We start from the raw sequence: 19,433 nt of genomic DNA, 5'->3' as shown, positions 1-19,433 counted from the left end.
GACTGTAAGAAATCCCGATCCACTTCGATTGCACTGTGTGGTGGAGCAGAATGCTGGGCCCCAGTGCATTGGACCCAGGTACTCTTCACACCATAGGTATTTGTTGTGCATGGACTGCCAGTGTTCCAGAGCACAGCCCAGGGAGCTGGGGGTTTTGTGCAAGCAAAGGAGGAGTGGGCAGACGGATGTGTAGCTATTGCCGCTCTCCTCATGGAAAGGACAGGAGCTATAGAGGCTCCTGCAACTCTGAGGCTGTAACAGCAGCTGTAGAGTATTTTAGGGGATGAGTTATCCTCCTCCCCCTCAGGCCCCCAAAGACTTTTGCAGCACACAGTCCAGTTACGATGTATGGGAATTAGGATTTTCCTTTGTTGCATGTATTACTTTTACTTTGATCTTGTAACGGATAACCTCATAATTTTAAAATCACTATGAAACGGGCACATTTCCATTTGATTAAATGCAGTGTGATTTGATTAAATGCCTGAGAACAACTTGGAGCAGAAATTATATCTGTTAATTTAAAGCAAATTTTCACATAACGCCCTTTCTGCCCTCATCACCACTACCCCTTTTTTCATTTAAGCCTTATCTAGACTTATCTAAGGGCTGTGTGAGGGGTCCGCCATTGGAACAGTCCCCTGCACACCCTCTATGCTTATGGAAAAGGTCATGAATTGTGCATCAGCTGGCAAGGCCACTTCAGAGGCAAAATGGGGGCTGCACTATATACCAAGGTAGGGGTTGTCAGTTCACATGTAGACAGTCCATGGGCTTTTGTTTCTAAATCTTCTGTTTTAATGATAACTATCAGAATTCTGAATATTCCGGTTATCCATATAAATGTTTAATCTTTTTTTAAACTTGCTAAATCCTTGGTCTCCAATATCATGTGGCAGTGAATTCCACAGGCTAACTATACCTTGTGAGAAAAATTATTTCCTTTCATCATTTCTGAATTTGCTACACTTCAGTTTTATTCAGTCTCTCTTTGTTCTTGTGAGATCAGACAGGATGAGTAATTCCTGATCTACCTTCTGTCCATTATTATTTTGTATACTTTGATCATGTCCTGTCTTATATCATCTTTCTCAGGTAAAAATTCCAATCTCTTCAATCTCTCATCACACATCTCAGAGCCCCCTCTCTTTCTGCTGTAACTTTTTGAAAGGTGGTAACCAGAATGAAGATATTATTCCAGGTTGAGGGTGTGCCTTTGATGTACAGACGGGTGAAATCTTGATCCCAGTGAAGTCAATGAGAGCTTTGCCAATAACCTCAGTGGAGTCCAATTTTGCCCAATGACATTATGATATTTTCCTTATTATTCTCCATCCCACTCTTTATAAACTCAATTTGAAAATTTGGTACCTCAGAACTTTAATTTGGAAAACAACTGGCTCAGTTCTCTCCCTAAATTTTGGAAACCCTCAGATTAGCAGTGTGGGCCTGTGGGCAGCATTAGCTTGTCCCAAAAGCATTTTGATGATACATTCAAATTTTGTCCTGGATTAAACCTGTGCTACCCCACTGAACCCAATGTAACTGAGGGCAGAATTATCGCCCAACACTTTGAAACAATGTATCTGACTTCCTCAGGTAACCTTTCACTTGTGAATCAACTAACAAATACTTTATATGGCATATAAAAATAAAAATGCAGCTGTTGTATATAATGTAGTATCAGTGTATGGTATAACTCGTATATTTTTATAAAATTAGCAACAACAAAAAATCTATGAACTTCTGGGTTTCCTCCCCAAAAATATCTAATCCGTGTTCAGATTCTTACCAGCTAATAAATACAGTAAATAAAATGTTAATAAATCACTTGCAATTTAGCCTGACAATGTGGATTGACCGCATTGATTAAATTGATTATATTTCATATATTTACAATATGTAGACACAAGCCCAATTTATTTTCTGAAGAGTTCAAGGTAGGTATCATTGGTTTAAAAAAAAAAAACAATGGAGTAATGTTTGTGGTTGCTATCTGCAATAATCTAATGCTGACAGAGAGCAGTATTTTATTTAGTAATTAACAGTGTAAAGGGGAGAGAAGCTGTCATGTTGGTTCTTAAGCTGGGGAATGTGATGAAAGATGATATCTGCGATCTCATCCTTTCCACTTGTTTAGGATTGTCAGGATGAGAAATGTCAGCATTATGAAAGCTCAGCTCTGCTCTTGATATGATAAAACCCTTCAAAAGCCAGTCTTTCTCTCCCTCTCCCCCTCCTTTCTCCCTCTCCCTGCACTTGCTTTTTTATTTATCCTGTTTTGTTAGATGGCAGAAATATAATTCTTTTCTTTCTTCCTATTATAAGCCACCATTTTTGTTTTATTATATGTTTCACAACCCCTAATGCCCCACTGAAAATTACTTTGTTAAATGACAGTGTTTCAAAGCCATGAATCCTTTCCACCATTCCCTCAGAGGTTTGAAACAGTCAACAGACTGTAAAGAATAAATAATAAAAAAGTATTGATTATTTTGATGACTGTGAGATTCAATTAAGTATTAATTTTGCCCTCCAGTGGACCTATCAAGGTATTCAAAAGGGAGGATTCAGCTCAGCTAAATGCGTGCTGAGTGCTTCAGCCTTAAATAGGGAGAAAATGTGTTTACCTACAGTATTTGAAGAGGAGTGCATTGATGCACAGAGTCCAATATTTAAGTGCTGTGCAAATTAAGCCCTGGTGACAGTGACATTGTTTTCAGCGATATGAGTATTGACTAAAGAAGTGCATTTGATGACAGCTTAAACTATTTGTATTGATTAACATTTTCATAGATTATCATGTGTCATATCAAATTCACTTTTCAGACATGAATACATTAAAAAAACCCATAGGCAAACATCGACCAATGTGATGATGGGACATAGGGAACATGCTAACCAACCTACTTGCACGCTGGTCACCTGTTCTCTGCATAAGAACCATTTAGGCATGAACTTTGCAATAAATAGCTGCCAGATAGCCCAACAAGGTCACTTGTTTCTTTTCTTTTTTTGCTTTTGAGTCTGGTTTCTGAGCTGTAACGATATTATACATCTTAGTTTGCAAATGGAATAATAGAGTGTACTTGGAAATAATATCTGACCCCAAAATGCCCTCTGAATGAGCTGAAGATAAAACAGATCCAAATCATCAAGAACCAATTTAACTAATATATATAATATTTTATGGGAGTATAATGTCCCAAATACAAGAATAATTGCAAACACTGTGTGTAAGTATCTTCACTGATTTTCTCTTTTAAAAATTTATATCTGTATATATTGCTTTTTTAAAATGTGTTTATGGGCTTTTGGAGCACAGTATCCCAAAAGCAAGAATAGTTAGAACAAATATATCTGTATTGATTGTATATGATAAAATGGTTATTTGTTGCTTTGTATTTTCACTAAAACATTTGAATGATGAACATTGTTGTGTATGATTTGGTTAATGCTATTCAAGTGAGGATGCTTTTTTAAATGCCTCTGGAGCATACACAAGGCGCTACTCTTCTGTGTTGTTGGAGCACACTTGCAGCAATTTTATTTTCTTTCCACGTTAAGGAAAGAGGGAGGTGTAAAAACATACACACAGAAAACCCACATCCCACAATTAAAGCTGTGTTGCTTATGTTGCTTTCATAGAAGTTTTTCTCCAAAGCATCCTGAATCTCTCACATGCTAGTTGAGCTTTAATAGGGTGGGGAGTAATGGAAAACTCATTGGATCTGTAATAGCTCTTCACTTGACTGCAGCCAGCAATAACAGCAGGAGCAGCAAGAGATAAGAGAGTGTGTGTGTGTGTGTGAGAGAGAGCGAGAGAGGGGGGAGTGGGAGAGACTATACGCACACCAAAGCTGCCACTTTTCCCCCCCTCATTCTTTTTTCCCCCCCATCCTAGGATCCAATGATAGCTGGACAAGTCAGTAAGCCCTTGCTGTCACTGCGGAGTGAAATGAATGCAGAGTTGAGAGGTGAGGACAAGGCAGCTACTTCAGACAACGAGCTGAATGAGCCCTTGCTTGTGCCTGTGGAATCAAATGACAGTGAGGACACTCCCAGCAAGCTCTTCGGTAAGTCTGTCTAGGTATTTCATTTCAGTGTTACCATGTTGTCCGGAAGAGCAATCTCCCTCTCCCCCCCCCCCCTATTTTGTTTGCTTAATTTTCTTGTAATACCAGGGAGTAGCTTGGAGTTTGCAGGTGTACAGCCATATGCTCTGACTTGCAACTGGGTAACAGAATGACAGCATCATGTCCTGAAAACTTTTGTCAACAATGAACTTATTCCATGCAAGTTGTAGGCATTGCATATTTTCTCTTGTTTAATGGTCTCAAATATAAACACAAATAAGTGATCCTGCTTTGTTGTCATCTTTTATTAACATTTATTGCCTAACTATTGACTCCAGCATTTCAGTTTCTCACACTCCCTTCTGAGGATGAAGTAAACTAAAGTGTCATTATATCTAGTAAAGTGAAAGCTAGGAGAGAAGAGAACTGAAAAATGTCCATAGAAAACATTGTGTATTAAGTAAACAAAGGATGCAATGGGGATTGCTTTCAGGTATAATATTTTTACAGTTGAAATTAGAACTAAAATATTGCTTCCAAAGGATATAGAGGGAGAAAATACATTTTTACACAGCATCTTATGGCAAACGAAAACACAGCCTTTCAGGTGTAGTTGTTTCATATCCAAAACAAGAGCAGTGAGAGTGACATTCCAGAATAGACATCTGTCATTCACACAGATGACACCCTGTAAGCCAACTGAAGCAAGTGTGATCTCTAATCAGAAAAGGGAGCGGAGTAGTTGAGGCACGTGCTTGAGTGATAGATGTTGATAGATGTCTGTGCTGGACCAGCACTACATGGTACATAGTGACATTTTGGTTTTAGAGCAATTGCTCCTGAAAGAGTTTCTTTTAATTATATCCATTTGTGACTTTATAAAAATCTTAGATGGAATGGGGTGCATTCTTACATTTTACAAATTCTCAGAGCTGGAACTTTAAGAGGAAAAGATCTTGTTTACAAGGGAATGCAGTTTTGAGAGAGAGCGATCCCATTTTCTGAGATTCAAGTTTTGATTTCATGATCTGTACGGAATCTGTAGCAATGTGGTGTCTATACCCTAGACCTACTAAGAAAAACTGCAAAATGATCTTTACAAAAAATACATGCAATTTTCTTTTTAAAAGGTGTCCTTTCATATTATTAGAAGCGACACATATTGTACAGAATGTTTTATTAAGTAACTTAATTAGAGGGTGAAATAAAATGTGAAGATTTAATTTCTAGAATACAGTAGTGACCACATGGAATGTAGCCACACCGTTTTAAGCAACCCCCCCTAATAATTTTTTGTTTCCATGGAAAACAGAATTTCCATTAGCAATTTGAATGTTCAAATTCGATATAAGAATCATTTTAGTCCATTTCATTAAGAGAAGAATTGTGATGTCTAAAATTCAGAGGGCTAATACTTGTGTGTGGTGGTCTAAATATCTTCAATAATGTTCATGTATTTTATTTGATCAGGTGTTTAGGTGGCAAGAGATTAATATATATCTCAAAATATCAATGTAAAATATGACAACATCCTGAAAATTTGTACTTAACCTGAGACTACCAATATGTCTTTACAGTCTGGTTTTATTTGGTTATGTTATATGTTTTAGATTAGGCAAGTTTTATAATAAAGGGTGGGATGTCCCTGGGTTGTCGTCATTTTTGCATGTTTAAATACCATTGTAGAGCACCTAAGTAGTTTCCTTATATTTGCTGTGTAGGGTAAAAATAAGGTACCGTAATCTTTTTTCCTTTTGGATTGTAAATTGTTAATTTTGCTTAGCTGCAAACCATAATGAAAAAGATACAAGTGAACATACTGTGCATGAGTACTTATTTGTGAGTTTAAGGTGTCTGCTACTCTGCTTTCATACTTCTAACAAGGTATCACCAAAGTAAATCATAGCAGAAGTAAATAGTTTTTAACTACCTCAAAGTGAACTGTGTAGCATTTATCTAGGTTTTCCCTTTAAGCAGTAACCTTTACCAATGAATTGTTGTAGCTTTGGGACAGGACATTGTAAAAGACAGGACAATGGGACTATTCGGCAGGATGAAACTGGATAACTTATTTAAGACAAAGACACTTGGGAGGTATTCAGCTGATGTAACACAGTTTATTAAGTAATTCAGTGTTTAATTGCTTTCTTTGAAAAATATGACACACAAAATATAGCGGTATTCTAGAGCAGCTTCTCTGTTTAGAAATTTGAATGGCATGTTAGGAATGCACACTTTGGGCCTTACTCTGCAGTCTCTTGTATTCTACATGTCTATGATGTGCATACATTGATGCAAAAACTGGCATTATTTCTCTGATAATTTTCTTTCGTATGAAACAAGATTAACATTCCCTGAGTTTCTTATCTGGCATTTGGTACACATTGTGGGGACATTTGCCAAATACTTGGTAACAAGTGAGGGGAGGAGACTGGCCCATAGATGAAAGTTACACAGATTGTCTTCTTCAAATTTTGGAATAATTGTATATACTATCTTACTTCGAATGACCAGCATTTGATCTTCCCATGTCTTGCTAAACTTAGCAGCATTTCCTGGGTCATATTTTCGTATAGATTAACTGATTTTATAACAGTTTGAATAGATCAGGCACAAATAGTGTTTTCCTCAGCATCAGGTATGAATGTCTCTACTTGGTACCTAATTTTCTTTTGACAGACATGTTTGTTGTTGTTGTTATTATTATAAGTACCTTTATCCTTCAAGAATGTTTCAGAAAATGCACACCCCATTTTCAACAGTATCTAGGGATGGAATAATGGGGATGAGATACCTCTGGCCTGCACACACATGCTCTCTCTCTTTTTCGCTCGTTCACTCTCTCTGTCTCTTTATTGTGCTCTCTCTCTCTTTTATTATAGTATCTCAGAGTAATAGAGCAACAGATATTCATATCTTGTTTTGCTAGAGAATAGAGCAACTAGTGTTAGAAAAGACTCTTCTCCAGCAGCAACTTCAGTTTCAAGTGGTGGAGATACAGGATTAAGATTGACTATACTCATTTTTGGCATGTGAAGGATGCACAGTGAATTTTTGGCCTAATCCTGTCTCCTAAATGTTTATTTCGCCACCAGTGGCAGAGGAGGTGAAGGCATCAGCTTTTCAGATACCAGGAACACAAGTCCGACTAGAGGCAGCTTTCCCACAAATCTTAAGCAATTCCAGTCTGAAACTCTGGTCTTTAACTGGTGTACCAGCTAATTTATAGAGGCTGAGGATATGGCCCTTTGTCTTTGAGTATCCCCTTAAAGTCGTGATCAAACCCGTTATTTCTAATGCTGTTGCTTTTTTGTTTGTTTTTAGAAATAAATGTCTGTTCTGTGATCTTTCGATATTGTGTGTCTTACCTAAACTAGGCCTCATAGACTTACGTGTCTATGGACTTTTGACATCTTTAGAGAATACTTATATGCAAAACTTTAAATGTTTGAATCATGCTAAGCAACAGTGAGAAAACAAGATAAGAGATGCTGCTGCAAGTGCAAAATGTCAGAAAAGGATTTTAGTGTTCTGTAACATATTACATCAGAGGTAACATTTTGCTTAACTTGCAGAGTTATAAAAGCTACAGTATGCTTATGAGATATAAATCCAGATTGCGTTGAGTAACATGAGATCAGGTAATTGTGTATGATATTAAGTGACATATTATTTATTCTTGTAAATATTGGAGAAGAGTTATCTACTATTTCAATCATGACTCCTTTATGTTAAGAGCCAAATAGAAGCACAGAATGTTTAGTAAGTCATTGACTTGGTAGAGTGCTGTTCTTAAATCAAGTAGGTTATGTTGCACTGTGCTGCAAATTAATGATACAGGGCCAAATCCTAGAGTCATACCTAGAGGAAGCTCCCATTGATGTTGATAGGAATTTTACCTTAGTAAGGACTGAATAAGTACTAGAGGATTAGATTTGAAATTATTTAAATCCTGCAAGGTGTTCATTCAGTATCTTGATGACTTATTGTAAAATGTTTAAATCCATCTGATAAAAGCCTGATAATGGGGAATAAAAACTTAATTATTAGCATTATACAGTTTCAATAATTTGGTATAGAGAGGAGACATGGAAGCAATATGTACTGAACATAAAAATAATATGTAAGGCTTGATTCAACTCTCTGAAAGCCATTGGTAGTCACTTCATGGACTTCCTGTAACATAGAGCCTAATCCAAATTCCATTGAAGTCCTTGGAGAGATTACCATTGGCTTTCATGGAGTTGGATCAAGCCCTTAATGGACCAGATTCATTCCTGGGGTAACTCAGTTGCTGATGATGAAGATACATTTACACCATATTAAGATCACTTACTCAAATATAAAAATGTAATCATTTTGGGCCTGCTCATGTGTTTTTACACACCTTAAACTTTCTGTGAAATTAGAGATTTTGCATAGAATGCAAGATCAAGCCTCATGCTCATTTAGCATAAATGTTGCATATTTAATTTTGCAGCATTGCAGGATGGATTGCCAACATTTCTCCTACTGGCAACACTTCATTCTGTTCAAGTTAAATCTCAGGCTTGCTTTGCTTATATATATAAATAATGTGTGTGTGTGTGTATTAATTTCCCATTTTTAAATACTGAAAATCAGTTTTGACATTTTGGTTTCCTTTACAGTATAGTTATGCAGAATTTAGAATTTTCTACATTTTTACTTCTAAATGTGCTTGTGTGTGACAGTGGTGTTGTGAAGCAGGATAGAAGTTAGAACAGTAATTTTGCTTTGCTAGAAAATCCCCAGTATATCTCTCTTCTCAGAGCCTCTTTTTTGCAGAAAAACATTCATTATGTGATTTATTTTTTAAATTGTCATCCAGGTTGGCCTGATTAGAATTTATGGCACAAGAGTCATTTCAGATACAAAGGATGAAAGTCTAAATTGTCTTTCACTCCTTGAGACAGTGGCCTCTGCAGGTCAGAGCAGAGGTCATTGTGAGGAAGCTCACATTAGAGTCATTAATATGGTACCTAGCCGGTAGATAAATTGCAACCTTCACTCTAACATCACCCTTTGAATCATTATATGTAAGAGTCCATCTCGATATTTCTATTGGAACCCCTATTTATAAAGGGGATTTAAAACTTGATCAGAAGATACACCTGCACACAGAACCCTGGCCTACCAAGGTTTCCGTCCAGAAGGACTTTTTTTTTTTTTTTGCCAGTTTCAGGAAGATCCATTTGACAAATCTGATGTGTTAAGAGTGCCAAAAAAAGTATAATGTATGTTTACTTAAGTGAAAATTTCTGTTCTCATAGGTCAGAAAATTGTTTACTCTGCATATGTAGGTTTCTCCTCAATTAATATAATTTTACTCAGCATATTTACAGTGTGGATTGATGCTTTTTGTCATAAGGCATTGTGTCAAATATTCATGCAATTATTAAAGTATATGGGCCCAATCCTGCAAACACGTGTGTGTGTGTGGCCATCTTTATTAACACAAAGAGTCCCAATGATGTTAATGGAACCATATACATGAGAAAAGTTAATGGTTTGCAGGATTGGTCAATAACATCGGGTCAAAAATCTGCTCTCTAAAACATTCCTTAATATGATTTTTTGATCAAATAATGAACATTTCTAAAAATAATGGCTTGAAACTGAATTGAAGGGACAGACTAGATTAGTTTTAAAGAATATATTGGACAAGTACATATATAGACCGTTCTTTAAACACGTTCAAAAGCAGTCATGGACTTTTAATTTTTAAAAATAATAGATTTATGGTGGATTAATTTTATCTTTAAATAATGTTAATGTTCTGACTCAGGTTACTATACTCCCTTGATTTGTGGTGGTGTGCCCACTGATGTCCATGGGGGGTTGCACATATGAACACAGTATGCCCATTAAACCCTAAAGAAGATATGATGGCTATTAAAACCCTGAGGAGGAGGAAATGATGAAAATCCATCCTTAACTCATCCTTGGTATTTCAAGAAGCTCAAGCAGGGAGTGTACACACAACTGTACTTAATGCTAAAAAAAAAAGGAGATTTTGATGTGATACGGCCTGATCCGCTTCTCCTTAGGTCCAATAGAAGCAGGATTGGGCTCATTAATAACAAATCTTTCAGCCTTAATCATTAATTCCCTTGATTTATGGATACAGATCATCCCCTTATTGCTCATTGGATATGTCTGTCCGTCACATCATTTTTGAGAGAAAAAGAGTAATTAAATTTTTAAAAGGACATGCTTATAATCCTAGTGTAGTAAATAATACTGTGCTGTTTAAACTTTTGTGAGCTGAGGTTTGTATGTGTCATCTGTGTTTGTGAATCGAGGGTCACATAATTATAATGTGTTTATGTACACCGTGTAATTAATTACTGGGGGAAAGGAGTAAAGGGTGTATAAACTTTAACCATAGATTGTAGCTTGAATGACTTTATTTCTTGAAATGCTTCATTCTTAATTAGTTGATTTTTTTTTTAACCCTCTTTGGCTTTTTGAAAAAAATTAATACCAAACAAATTTGTTCCTTTAAAAAGTGACTTAAGAGGCTGGCTGTTTCAAAGGGAATTTGGTTGTTACTAGACAGTAAACAGATAATTTGTGAGAGAACTGGTATTTCCTTTGATTGAGAACCTTGCCGGTTTATGTTTTGAGATTAATAATACATCAGACATTCAGACATTAAAAAGGAAGCAGGCATGATGAAGGAAAGAAAAGAGAATTTGATTTTTCTGTTGGACTTCTTATGATTATTCAAGTCCTCCATGGGAATGAGCAATCCAGCCAGAGGAGAAGTCATGTTTGCCCAAATGTACATATAGCACCACTTAACACCCCTCTTGATTTTCCTATGCTAAAGAAAAAGATAGCAAAATGTTTATACCAAACTGGCAACCTGATAGGGGGCAAGCTGCATAAAGTTTCCTGGTGTCAGGTTAATAAAAAAAATTTAAAATATCCAAAGGCAGAGAAAGCTGTAGGAAGCTCATAGTAACAGTTGCCACTCTCCTGTGGATCCTTTTTCTCTTTAATATCCTGTGTAGCCTGGATTTTTCTTGTTGTGTTCTCTGCCTAGGTTTTGTTCTTTCCAGACACACTTGTGGGCTCTTCTTTGTTTTAATTTTTTTTTTTAGCTAAGCTTTTTTCCCTGTGACTTCCCCCCCTCTTTTGTGGGGGTCAGAGGGTAGGGAAAATTCTCTTTTTTGCCTATATATATTTTTTCAGGCTCAGTTGTTATACTGTACTTTGGCTCCAGAAATAATTTCTAAAGAGATCAATAGCATAAATGACAAAAGTACATGAAAAATAAAAGCTAAATCATAAAATTAGCAGTGAGTAAAGAGCAAATGAGAATTAAAAAATTATTTCATTCACTATTAATTTGTGGTTTTCAACAGGGATATCCCTTCTAAAAAAAGGAAAGCTGAGTGAAAATGGATTTATAATTGTTAATGTAAATTCCTATTTTCTTTTGCTGTATAAAAGTCAGACTCAATAACAATATGATACAGTTTTGAAACAATATGAAACAGTGAAACTGTTTTGACGCTATCAGAAGCAGGACTAAGCCCTTTTAGTTTGAAAACGGAGGTCATCTAGAGAAGAATAGTACTGTATCCAGTCTGGCTAAAGAAAGCTTGCCCTTCTCAGAGAGGTTGAAATTGGGTTTGCTTTGTAAGTATTCCAAGGATATAGGAATCCACCTAATCAAGATACAACCCTCTGAACATGTTTATTTAACATTAAGCTACCACTTGTCTATTCTTAAATGTGGGATGAATTTCCGTTTTTGTTTTTGAATTTGTAGAGGGAAGAATTTTTTTATCAGATGTCCTTTACTCTCTGAAAGGTAAACTATCATTTTAGATCCTGAACAGTTTATAACTGTAACAAGAAAAATGCTACAGTAGAAAGAATAATCCCCTGAAAGCCACACCAAGAAAATAAATTTCTCTTTAATGTAATAGAAACAAAATGATTAGTTACTGTGACCAGAATATCATTTAAACACGATTTTTAAAATACAATGTAGTATAAAACACAATGATGGTTGAAATGTTGTGCATGGCAAACAAGAAATTAAAAATCAATATTAATTAATAAACCAATATTAATTATCACAGGTATCTAGTGTTATAGCTGAAGGTGGAAAAAGTTTTTATTTTTAAAGAATATAGGAGGAAATAGTTCAACAAAATTGTATTAAGTAGTGGAATTTATAGTTATTTCAATAGTAACTTTAAAAATACCCGAAGCAAATACTCACCAGCAACCACACAACAAAAACACTAACCCAGAAACGTATCCTTGCAACAAAGCCTGTTGCCAATTCTGTCCACATACCTATTCAAGGGACACCATCATAGGACCTAATCACATCAGCCACACTATCAGAGGCTTGTTCACCTGCACATCTACCAATGTGATATATGCCATCATGTGCCAGCAATGCCCCTCTGCCATGTACATTGGCCAAACCGGACAGTCTTTACGCAAAAGAATAAATGGACACAAATCAGAGGTTTTATAACATTATAAGAATTATAACATTCAAAAACCAGTCGGAGACACTTCAGTCTCTTTGGTCACTCAATTACAGACCTAAAAGTCGCAATTCTTCAGAAAAAACCTTCAAAAACAGACTCCAACGAGAAACTGCAGAACTCGAATTAATTTGCAAACTGGACACCATTAAATTAGGCTTAAATAAAGATTGGGAGTGGATGAGTCATTACACAAACTAAAAACTATTTCCCCATGCTAATTTTCCCCCTACTTTTCCTCACATCTTCTTGTCAACTGTTTGAAATGGGCCATCCTGATTATCACTACAAAAAAATTTTTTTCTCCTGCTGATAATTGCCCACCTTAATCGATTACTCTCATTAGTGTTGGTATGGCAACCTCCCTTTTTTCATGTTCTTTGTATATATCTATCTTCCAACGCTATTTTCCACTGCATGCATCTGATGAAGTGGGCTTTATCCCACAAAAGCTTATGCTCAAATAAGTTTGTTAGTCTCTAAGGTGCCACAAGTACTCCTCATTCTTTTTAAAAATACTCTAATGCTTCAGTTCAGATGGCTATTATTAATAGTGCTATTTAAGTAATTTACCTTTCTCACTACATTCAGTATATCTCAGATGGACCCACCTTTTGAATCTCTTACATGCTTTTTAAGATACTAACTAAAACTTTACTAACAGTGAGTCAATCCCACTCCAATTGAAGACAATGGGAAAGTTCCGCTTGCCTATACTGGAAGAAGGATCTGGCACATTAAGACTGTGGCAAAGGGGACAACAGCCAATAAATGCAAAGTTGAGGCTGACTGAATCCTGTAAAAACAAAGCAAAAACCCCTCTCTTTCCCTTTCCACTTCATCCCCCTCTTTCTTGTCTCTCCTATCTGTCTCTCCTTCCTTATTTTGTGTGTGGGTGTAGATGCATGTATATATGCATACATATATAATAAAGAATGTGGCATGCATATGACCATACATAGGCCAAATTCTTCCCCCTCTCTCATCCTGTCTAACCCCAGTGATTTCAGTGGATTTTGCCTGTTGCTGAAAAGTACTATAATTTTTCATATATTCCGAGGAGCATATGAAACTCACATTATTCAGTTGAGAAACTGGAACTGCTTCATAGTAAATATGTCTTGAGGCATTTTTGTAATATACTAGCATTAAGTTTTTATAATTATCTCTAGATATTGCGTAGTGTTTACCACAGAGGAAGAGAGGTCATTCAAATTCATTCTAACCTCTTGAGTAAATACCTCTCTGGACAGTTTTTATTTTTTATTTTGCAAGTAATAGGTATTTATACATATATTTTATATAGAGAGACAATGTTTGCTCAAGAATTTGAGTAAACATAGGAAGCCAGATCCTACAAGCTAACACAAGAACAGTCATTACATACGCAGGTAGTTACATTAACTTCAGTAGGATTTGCTCATGTGAGTAAATGTATGCCAGCTTAGGCTCATATTTAGCCAGTGTTAATGCGCTGTACACAGACGTCTATTTATTTTTATAATTTTGGCAGACGATATCGATGTTTGGTGGTAAATATTTTTTATTTTTAATCGATTTAAATTTTCATAGTCGTGGGAAATTAGGAGGTGGGTCAGACAATTATAAAATGTCATTGAGAGTCAAAAGATTAAAGCTTTATAACAGTTGAAAACACAAATTGTAAACATCAGAGGTCAAAAGATACACGGTAAATAGCCTTAAATCAAACTCTAAGAAGTTCTCCGGCAGCATTTTTCTTACTTTGCTTATCTGTATATTTCAATGATAAATGAAAATAACTTTGGTTTGTGTGTGCATCATGACATTGATGTTTACCAGTAAAAATCTAATCTTTCCAAGCCTAGGGATATATGTTTATACATTTTTGAACCTTTTGTTTTTTTTAACAAATAGGCTAGAATTTATGCATGTTAAAATCTATAATAAAATGTGTTTTATATAGTCAGTACATTGTAACAGCGATATTCTGGTCTCTTGTGTAGGTATTATTAATGAGGTAATCTGGTCCTGCCCGCAATAATGCTCAATTGCAAAACATCCATTGACTTGAATGGGAACAGGATCTGGCCCATTGTGTGGCGGAAATTATATATAATGTCAGAAATGATATTATCATTGGCAAAAGAGAAAACTTGTTTATAACATAATAGAGTTTGTGCTATGGGGAGAACAGATATATCTGATTTTAATAACTAAGCTTTTAAAAATAATTAAAGACTTCAGGATAAGTATTTTGGAAGCAAAACTTCATTGCCAAATGAACAGTGATCGAGGTGAAAATGAGAAAATATCCCATCTCAGGTTTGATATTTCTCCTCCTTTCTCATAATATTTGGGACTGCAAACCACACATTTCTCCAAAGGAAGAATAAAATTTACAACTGGAAAAATCTTGAAAATGGAAATATTTCGTCTTTTGTTATTTTTTCTAGTCCCATTTATTTGATCTGTTTAGTACACATATACGCACAGTATATACATTTAATCATGGAACACATCCACATGAGTCATTTCAATCTTTTTTGTATGACAAGTAAGAAGGAAATTCTTGAGTTGCTCTGTTTTATAGGATTTGATGCATCACTTTCAGACTTTTCCTATTTTAGCTCCTTGGATACAGAACACTGAACAACCTTCTCAAAACAATCACTGACCAAAAAAAATCAAACATTTTCAATCAGTTGGTACTACTAGCTCTTTGCTGTGTCTTTGTTTTAATGAGATAAAGAATAAAAGAGAAGGGCCAGATGCAGCAAACCCTTTCCTTGTCTGAGCAGTCCTATTTATCACACGAGTAAGGATTGCAGCATTCCTCCATAAGGCCCTGCACATCTGAGGTGTTGGATTTTGGAGCTGAGTGCTCTCAGGCTCTAGTCGTTTCATGTGAGTTGAGGACGGTTCATGTCTCTTGGGCAGTGCTTTTCACCTTTCAGGATCACAGCCTGTGGGACAGATTCTCAGCTGGTGTAAATTGTCATCATTCTACTGAAGTCACAGTTTACACCAGTTGAGGATTTTCCCCCTGTTTTTAGACTTAATCCAACTGCTAGTGAAGTCAGTGACAAAATTCCACTGGCTTCAACAGGAGCAGAATTTAACAGTGGGGAAAAAAAAGTTTTTGTAACCTACCGCAACCTTTTCTCCTTCACTTCTTTTTATGAAAATCTTTCGTTCATATTGTAGGACTTTTCAAAGCTGCTGATTCAGTTCAAAACAGGCTAAGACTGATAAAAACTGTTTAGTTTTCCTAAGTTTACCGCTGACTGTTTTGTTTAGTGTATATCTGATGTTTCGGATGGTATTCTGATGGTTGTAATGGGCTAGCACAAGAGTTGCATGTCTTGTCATCTGTAGTGTATCAATATGGTTTTATAATGATACAATAACCTGAACCCTGTAACAGTTTATGATCCATTTAGAATTCTTATGGATTCACAGAGGGACAGAGACATGAAAAAAAGAACTTGACTGCTTTCGCAAAACTGGTTCTGTGACAGGAAAAATTAGCATGCCTATGATTAGTTGCTAAAGAATCATATTGATCTGATTTGTCGTTAAACTTTTAAGTTTAAGAACATCAAGCTGGGTGGAGGAACAAAAAATTGTGATGTAAGGATCTGGAATGTCCAGGTAAACTGTACCATACTACTACTGATATTGATTTGTTATGATTAATAAATATATTTGTATGCATTACCCAGGTACTGTATCCATAATCGTGCTTTTTTTAGGGCAGAAGAAAATTGCTTGTTCTTCTTTATATTTTATTGACTATTTTAGTCAATGATAAATAAAGAACTTTAGCAGCAATCTGAAGCTAGTGAAGGCAAGACCTGAAAACAGAAACTGTAGGAAATAAAAGTAATGAATAGCAATGTGGCAATATATACACAAAAAATCTCAGGCATCTTAACATTTGTAATGGTGCTAATTTCCAAGTGCTTTTTAAAATATGCTTCCACATGAGGTCTCAAAACCCATAAAAGCCTAGCATGTAAAGTAAATTGTTTGTCACTTGCTGACGACCTGCCATATTTATTGTCAGGAGAAATGGACATTAGTTGGAAAAGCAGTTGTTAAAGGCCAAACAATTTTTAAAGATGGCAAAGATGTGCAAGGGTTTTCCTTTTTCTAACAATGAGCCACCCCTTCAGACATCAAAAGACAAGATAATAAGACACTTCAAGCACAATTCAAGATTATATTCAACATCTAAAGGCTCATCTCTTGTCAGTTTGCATTTACTCTCCCAGGGATGCGATGCTTCTATCATCATTCTGTCAAGAGAAGTCTGGCAAAAGCGATGAGGGCCCCTCATTTCACACACTTAGTGTTTTTTATCAAATAGCCTTCGCTCATTCTGATTCAGCCAAAATGGAGGGATAATTTGAAGAAGGTCATGCACAAGTACAAAAATCTTCTATTGATTTTGTTTGATTAGGAGGCATTAAAATTGCATGTTTATGTTAGTTTCCAAGATGTTTTGTCAGTTTATTTAGCAGTACACTCTTGCAGCATTAAAAAAGTGATTTTTTTAAAAAGTGCAAAATGAGTTTGCACAAAATAAACTCACATTTGAATACTCAGCAAAAAACATTTTAAACTGTTAGCTTTCTTTTTTTAAAAGGTCATGGTTAAAAATAGTTTTAAAATACAACCAAACCTGATTATTGTCATTGCTGTAAAAGAAGCATTTATACAGGAAAAAAATTACCAGTTGTTTAGATATTGCACAAGTGTAGGGCTTGTATTCTGGCCCCATTGAAATCCACAGGAGTTCAGAGGAGCCAAGATTTCACTATAGAAGTCAAAAGGAATTTTGCTTGAGTAAGGACTGCAGATGTAAGTCCTGTATGGCATATGCACAATACTTATAAAGGGAGACCTTTCAAAACATGTTTAGACACACTTTTTTGTGCAATACAATAGTAATTTATATGATAGTTGAATACAGATGATACAATTTTAAACACATGTAAAGGCTCTGATCCTGCATACAGATATTCTCATCGAGTCCCACTTCCTTTGGCAACTCTCTGCACCTGTATGCCTTCACTCACATATCACTGTGCAGAACTGAGGCGAAGTGAAGATTTATATTATCGCTGCTATGGATCGGATCCTCAGCTGGTGTAAGTTTTCATAGCTCCATTGAAATCAAAGGAGCTATGATAACTTACACTAGTTGAAGATCTGCCCCCGAAAGGTCTGTCTATAAGGCAATTTAACACCTATGTCAGCTGACTCAGGCTCATGGGACTCATGGTAGGGGGCTGTTTAACTGTGATGTAGATGTTCGGGCTCAGGCTGGAGCCCTGGCTCTGTAACCCCATAAGGAGAAGGGTCCTAGTTCCAGCCCAAGCCCAAATGTCTACACCACAGTTAAACAGCTCCGTAGCCTGAGCCCCGGAGCCCGTCAACTGATATGGGTCACCCACGAGTTTTTAATAGTAGTATGGACATACCCTAAATGTTTGACTGTTTGCTCTGTAAACGTACAATATTACACTATATTTGGTTAGTCACACCTGTTACAGTTCATTAATTTTTTGGTTTTTGTTTCTATTTTTCTTGAGAGTTTGAGGGAAGAGATACCCCACACAAACATAGCAGCCGTTAGTAGTAATCACTACTAATTTGTTGGCAAGTTACATTACCTACTTCCACCTGAAATGGTACAGTACTTATGCTGTAATACAGAGTGACTTTTCAAAGGAATATACTATCCTATTTACATATGTATATAATAAATATATTATTTCCTTATGCCTATATTGTCTAGTAGTTGTAAAACATCAGTTTATATACAGGCATGTTCGTTATATCAATCTATTATGTCTTGTGTATACAAAAGTGCAGATAGCCATTGGAGAGGCCTTCCCACTTTCCTTATGTATGGGTTTACCCATCTACGAAACTCACTTTCTCTCTAGTAAATTATTCTTGGTGTGATTTCTCTGTAGCTGGTTTAATGTTAATGGTACTCTCTGTCCAACTGTTTCATTTTGCTGATCTGAGATTTAGCTCTATTCCACAGACAGACTAGCACAGCAGTTTTTAAACTTTTTTTAGCAGAGCCCCCAACCCTCCCCTTTTGTGTTACAATTTTTGGTTGCACCCCTTGAATGCAGACAAAAATAGACACATGCAAAAGTATGCTTGTTAGTCTACTCATAAATCTAACAGAGACCTTGACACAACTTTAATTAAATTACCTACACCTGTAAGTTTCATATACACAGATACTTACCAATGGCACAGCCATGTCTTCCTCAGCAGCAGGCTGGTTCTACCTTACAGCCAGGCTGCATTGCTAGGGCAGAGCCAGTACCTGTCCCTCTCCCCTTGGGTTTTCAGGGTGCGGGAAGGTGTGTGTGATGGTGTCTGAAGGCGGAGCCAGTGCTGGGTGCGAAGGCTGCTGGGAGCAGAAATCGACATGTCCACAGTGGGTGTTGACACTGACCCACTGGCTGAGTGGCCCACTGAGGTGAGTTGGGGAAGGAAGGGGTGCTCCCTCCTCACCCCCATGGGGGCTTGCACGAGCCACCAGACATCGCCGCTCCCCACCCCAAATGTTCTCTATGTCTCCATAGGGGGAGAATGCCCCACAGGTTGAAAACCTCTGGGTTAGTCTCTCCTGGAAGAACGCTTGATATTCTCTGCACAGGATTCTTATTGTCACAGTGTAAAGGAATTTTGTGTAAAGTCTGAAGGAAAAATATGACCCAAGGATGTAGTAGTGCTGGGTCAACACTATAGCAAACCAATGCAAAGCTGAGCTATATAAAAAGTTTGTATTTCTCAAGTAGAAATTTAG

The 19,433-nt window shown here is 36.4% G+C and overlaps 1 protein-coding gene across 1 annotated transcript in view; it reads left to right on the top strand.

The window, feature by feature from the left end:
• Positions 1–19,433, top strand: part of POU6F2 (POU class 6 homeobox 2) — a 369,219-nt gene that overhangs the window by 57,649 nt on the left and 292,137 nt on the right. The window contains exon 2 of the mRNA XM_077809224.1: positions 3,905–4,076. Within this exon, the coding sequence (XP_077665350.1) occupies positions 3,905–4,076 (172 nt within the window). The remainder of the gene's footprint in view (positions 1–3,904; positions 4,077–19,433) is intronic.

The sequence above is a fragment of the Eretmochelys imbricata genome, chromosome 2, assembly GCF_965152235.1.
Source record: "Eretmochelys imbricata isolate rEreImb1 chromosome 2, rEreImb1.hap1, whole genome shotgun sequence".
Taxonomy (NCBI): Eukaryota; Metazoa; Chordata; order Testudines; family Cheloniidae; genus Eretmochelys; species Eretmochelys imbricata.
This window is presented reverse-complemented; position numbering and strand designations above follow the sequence as displayed.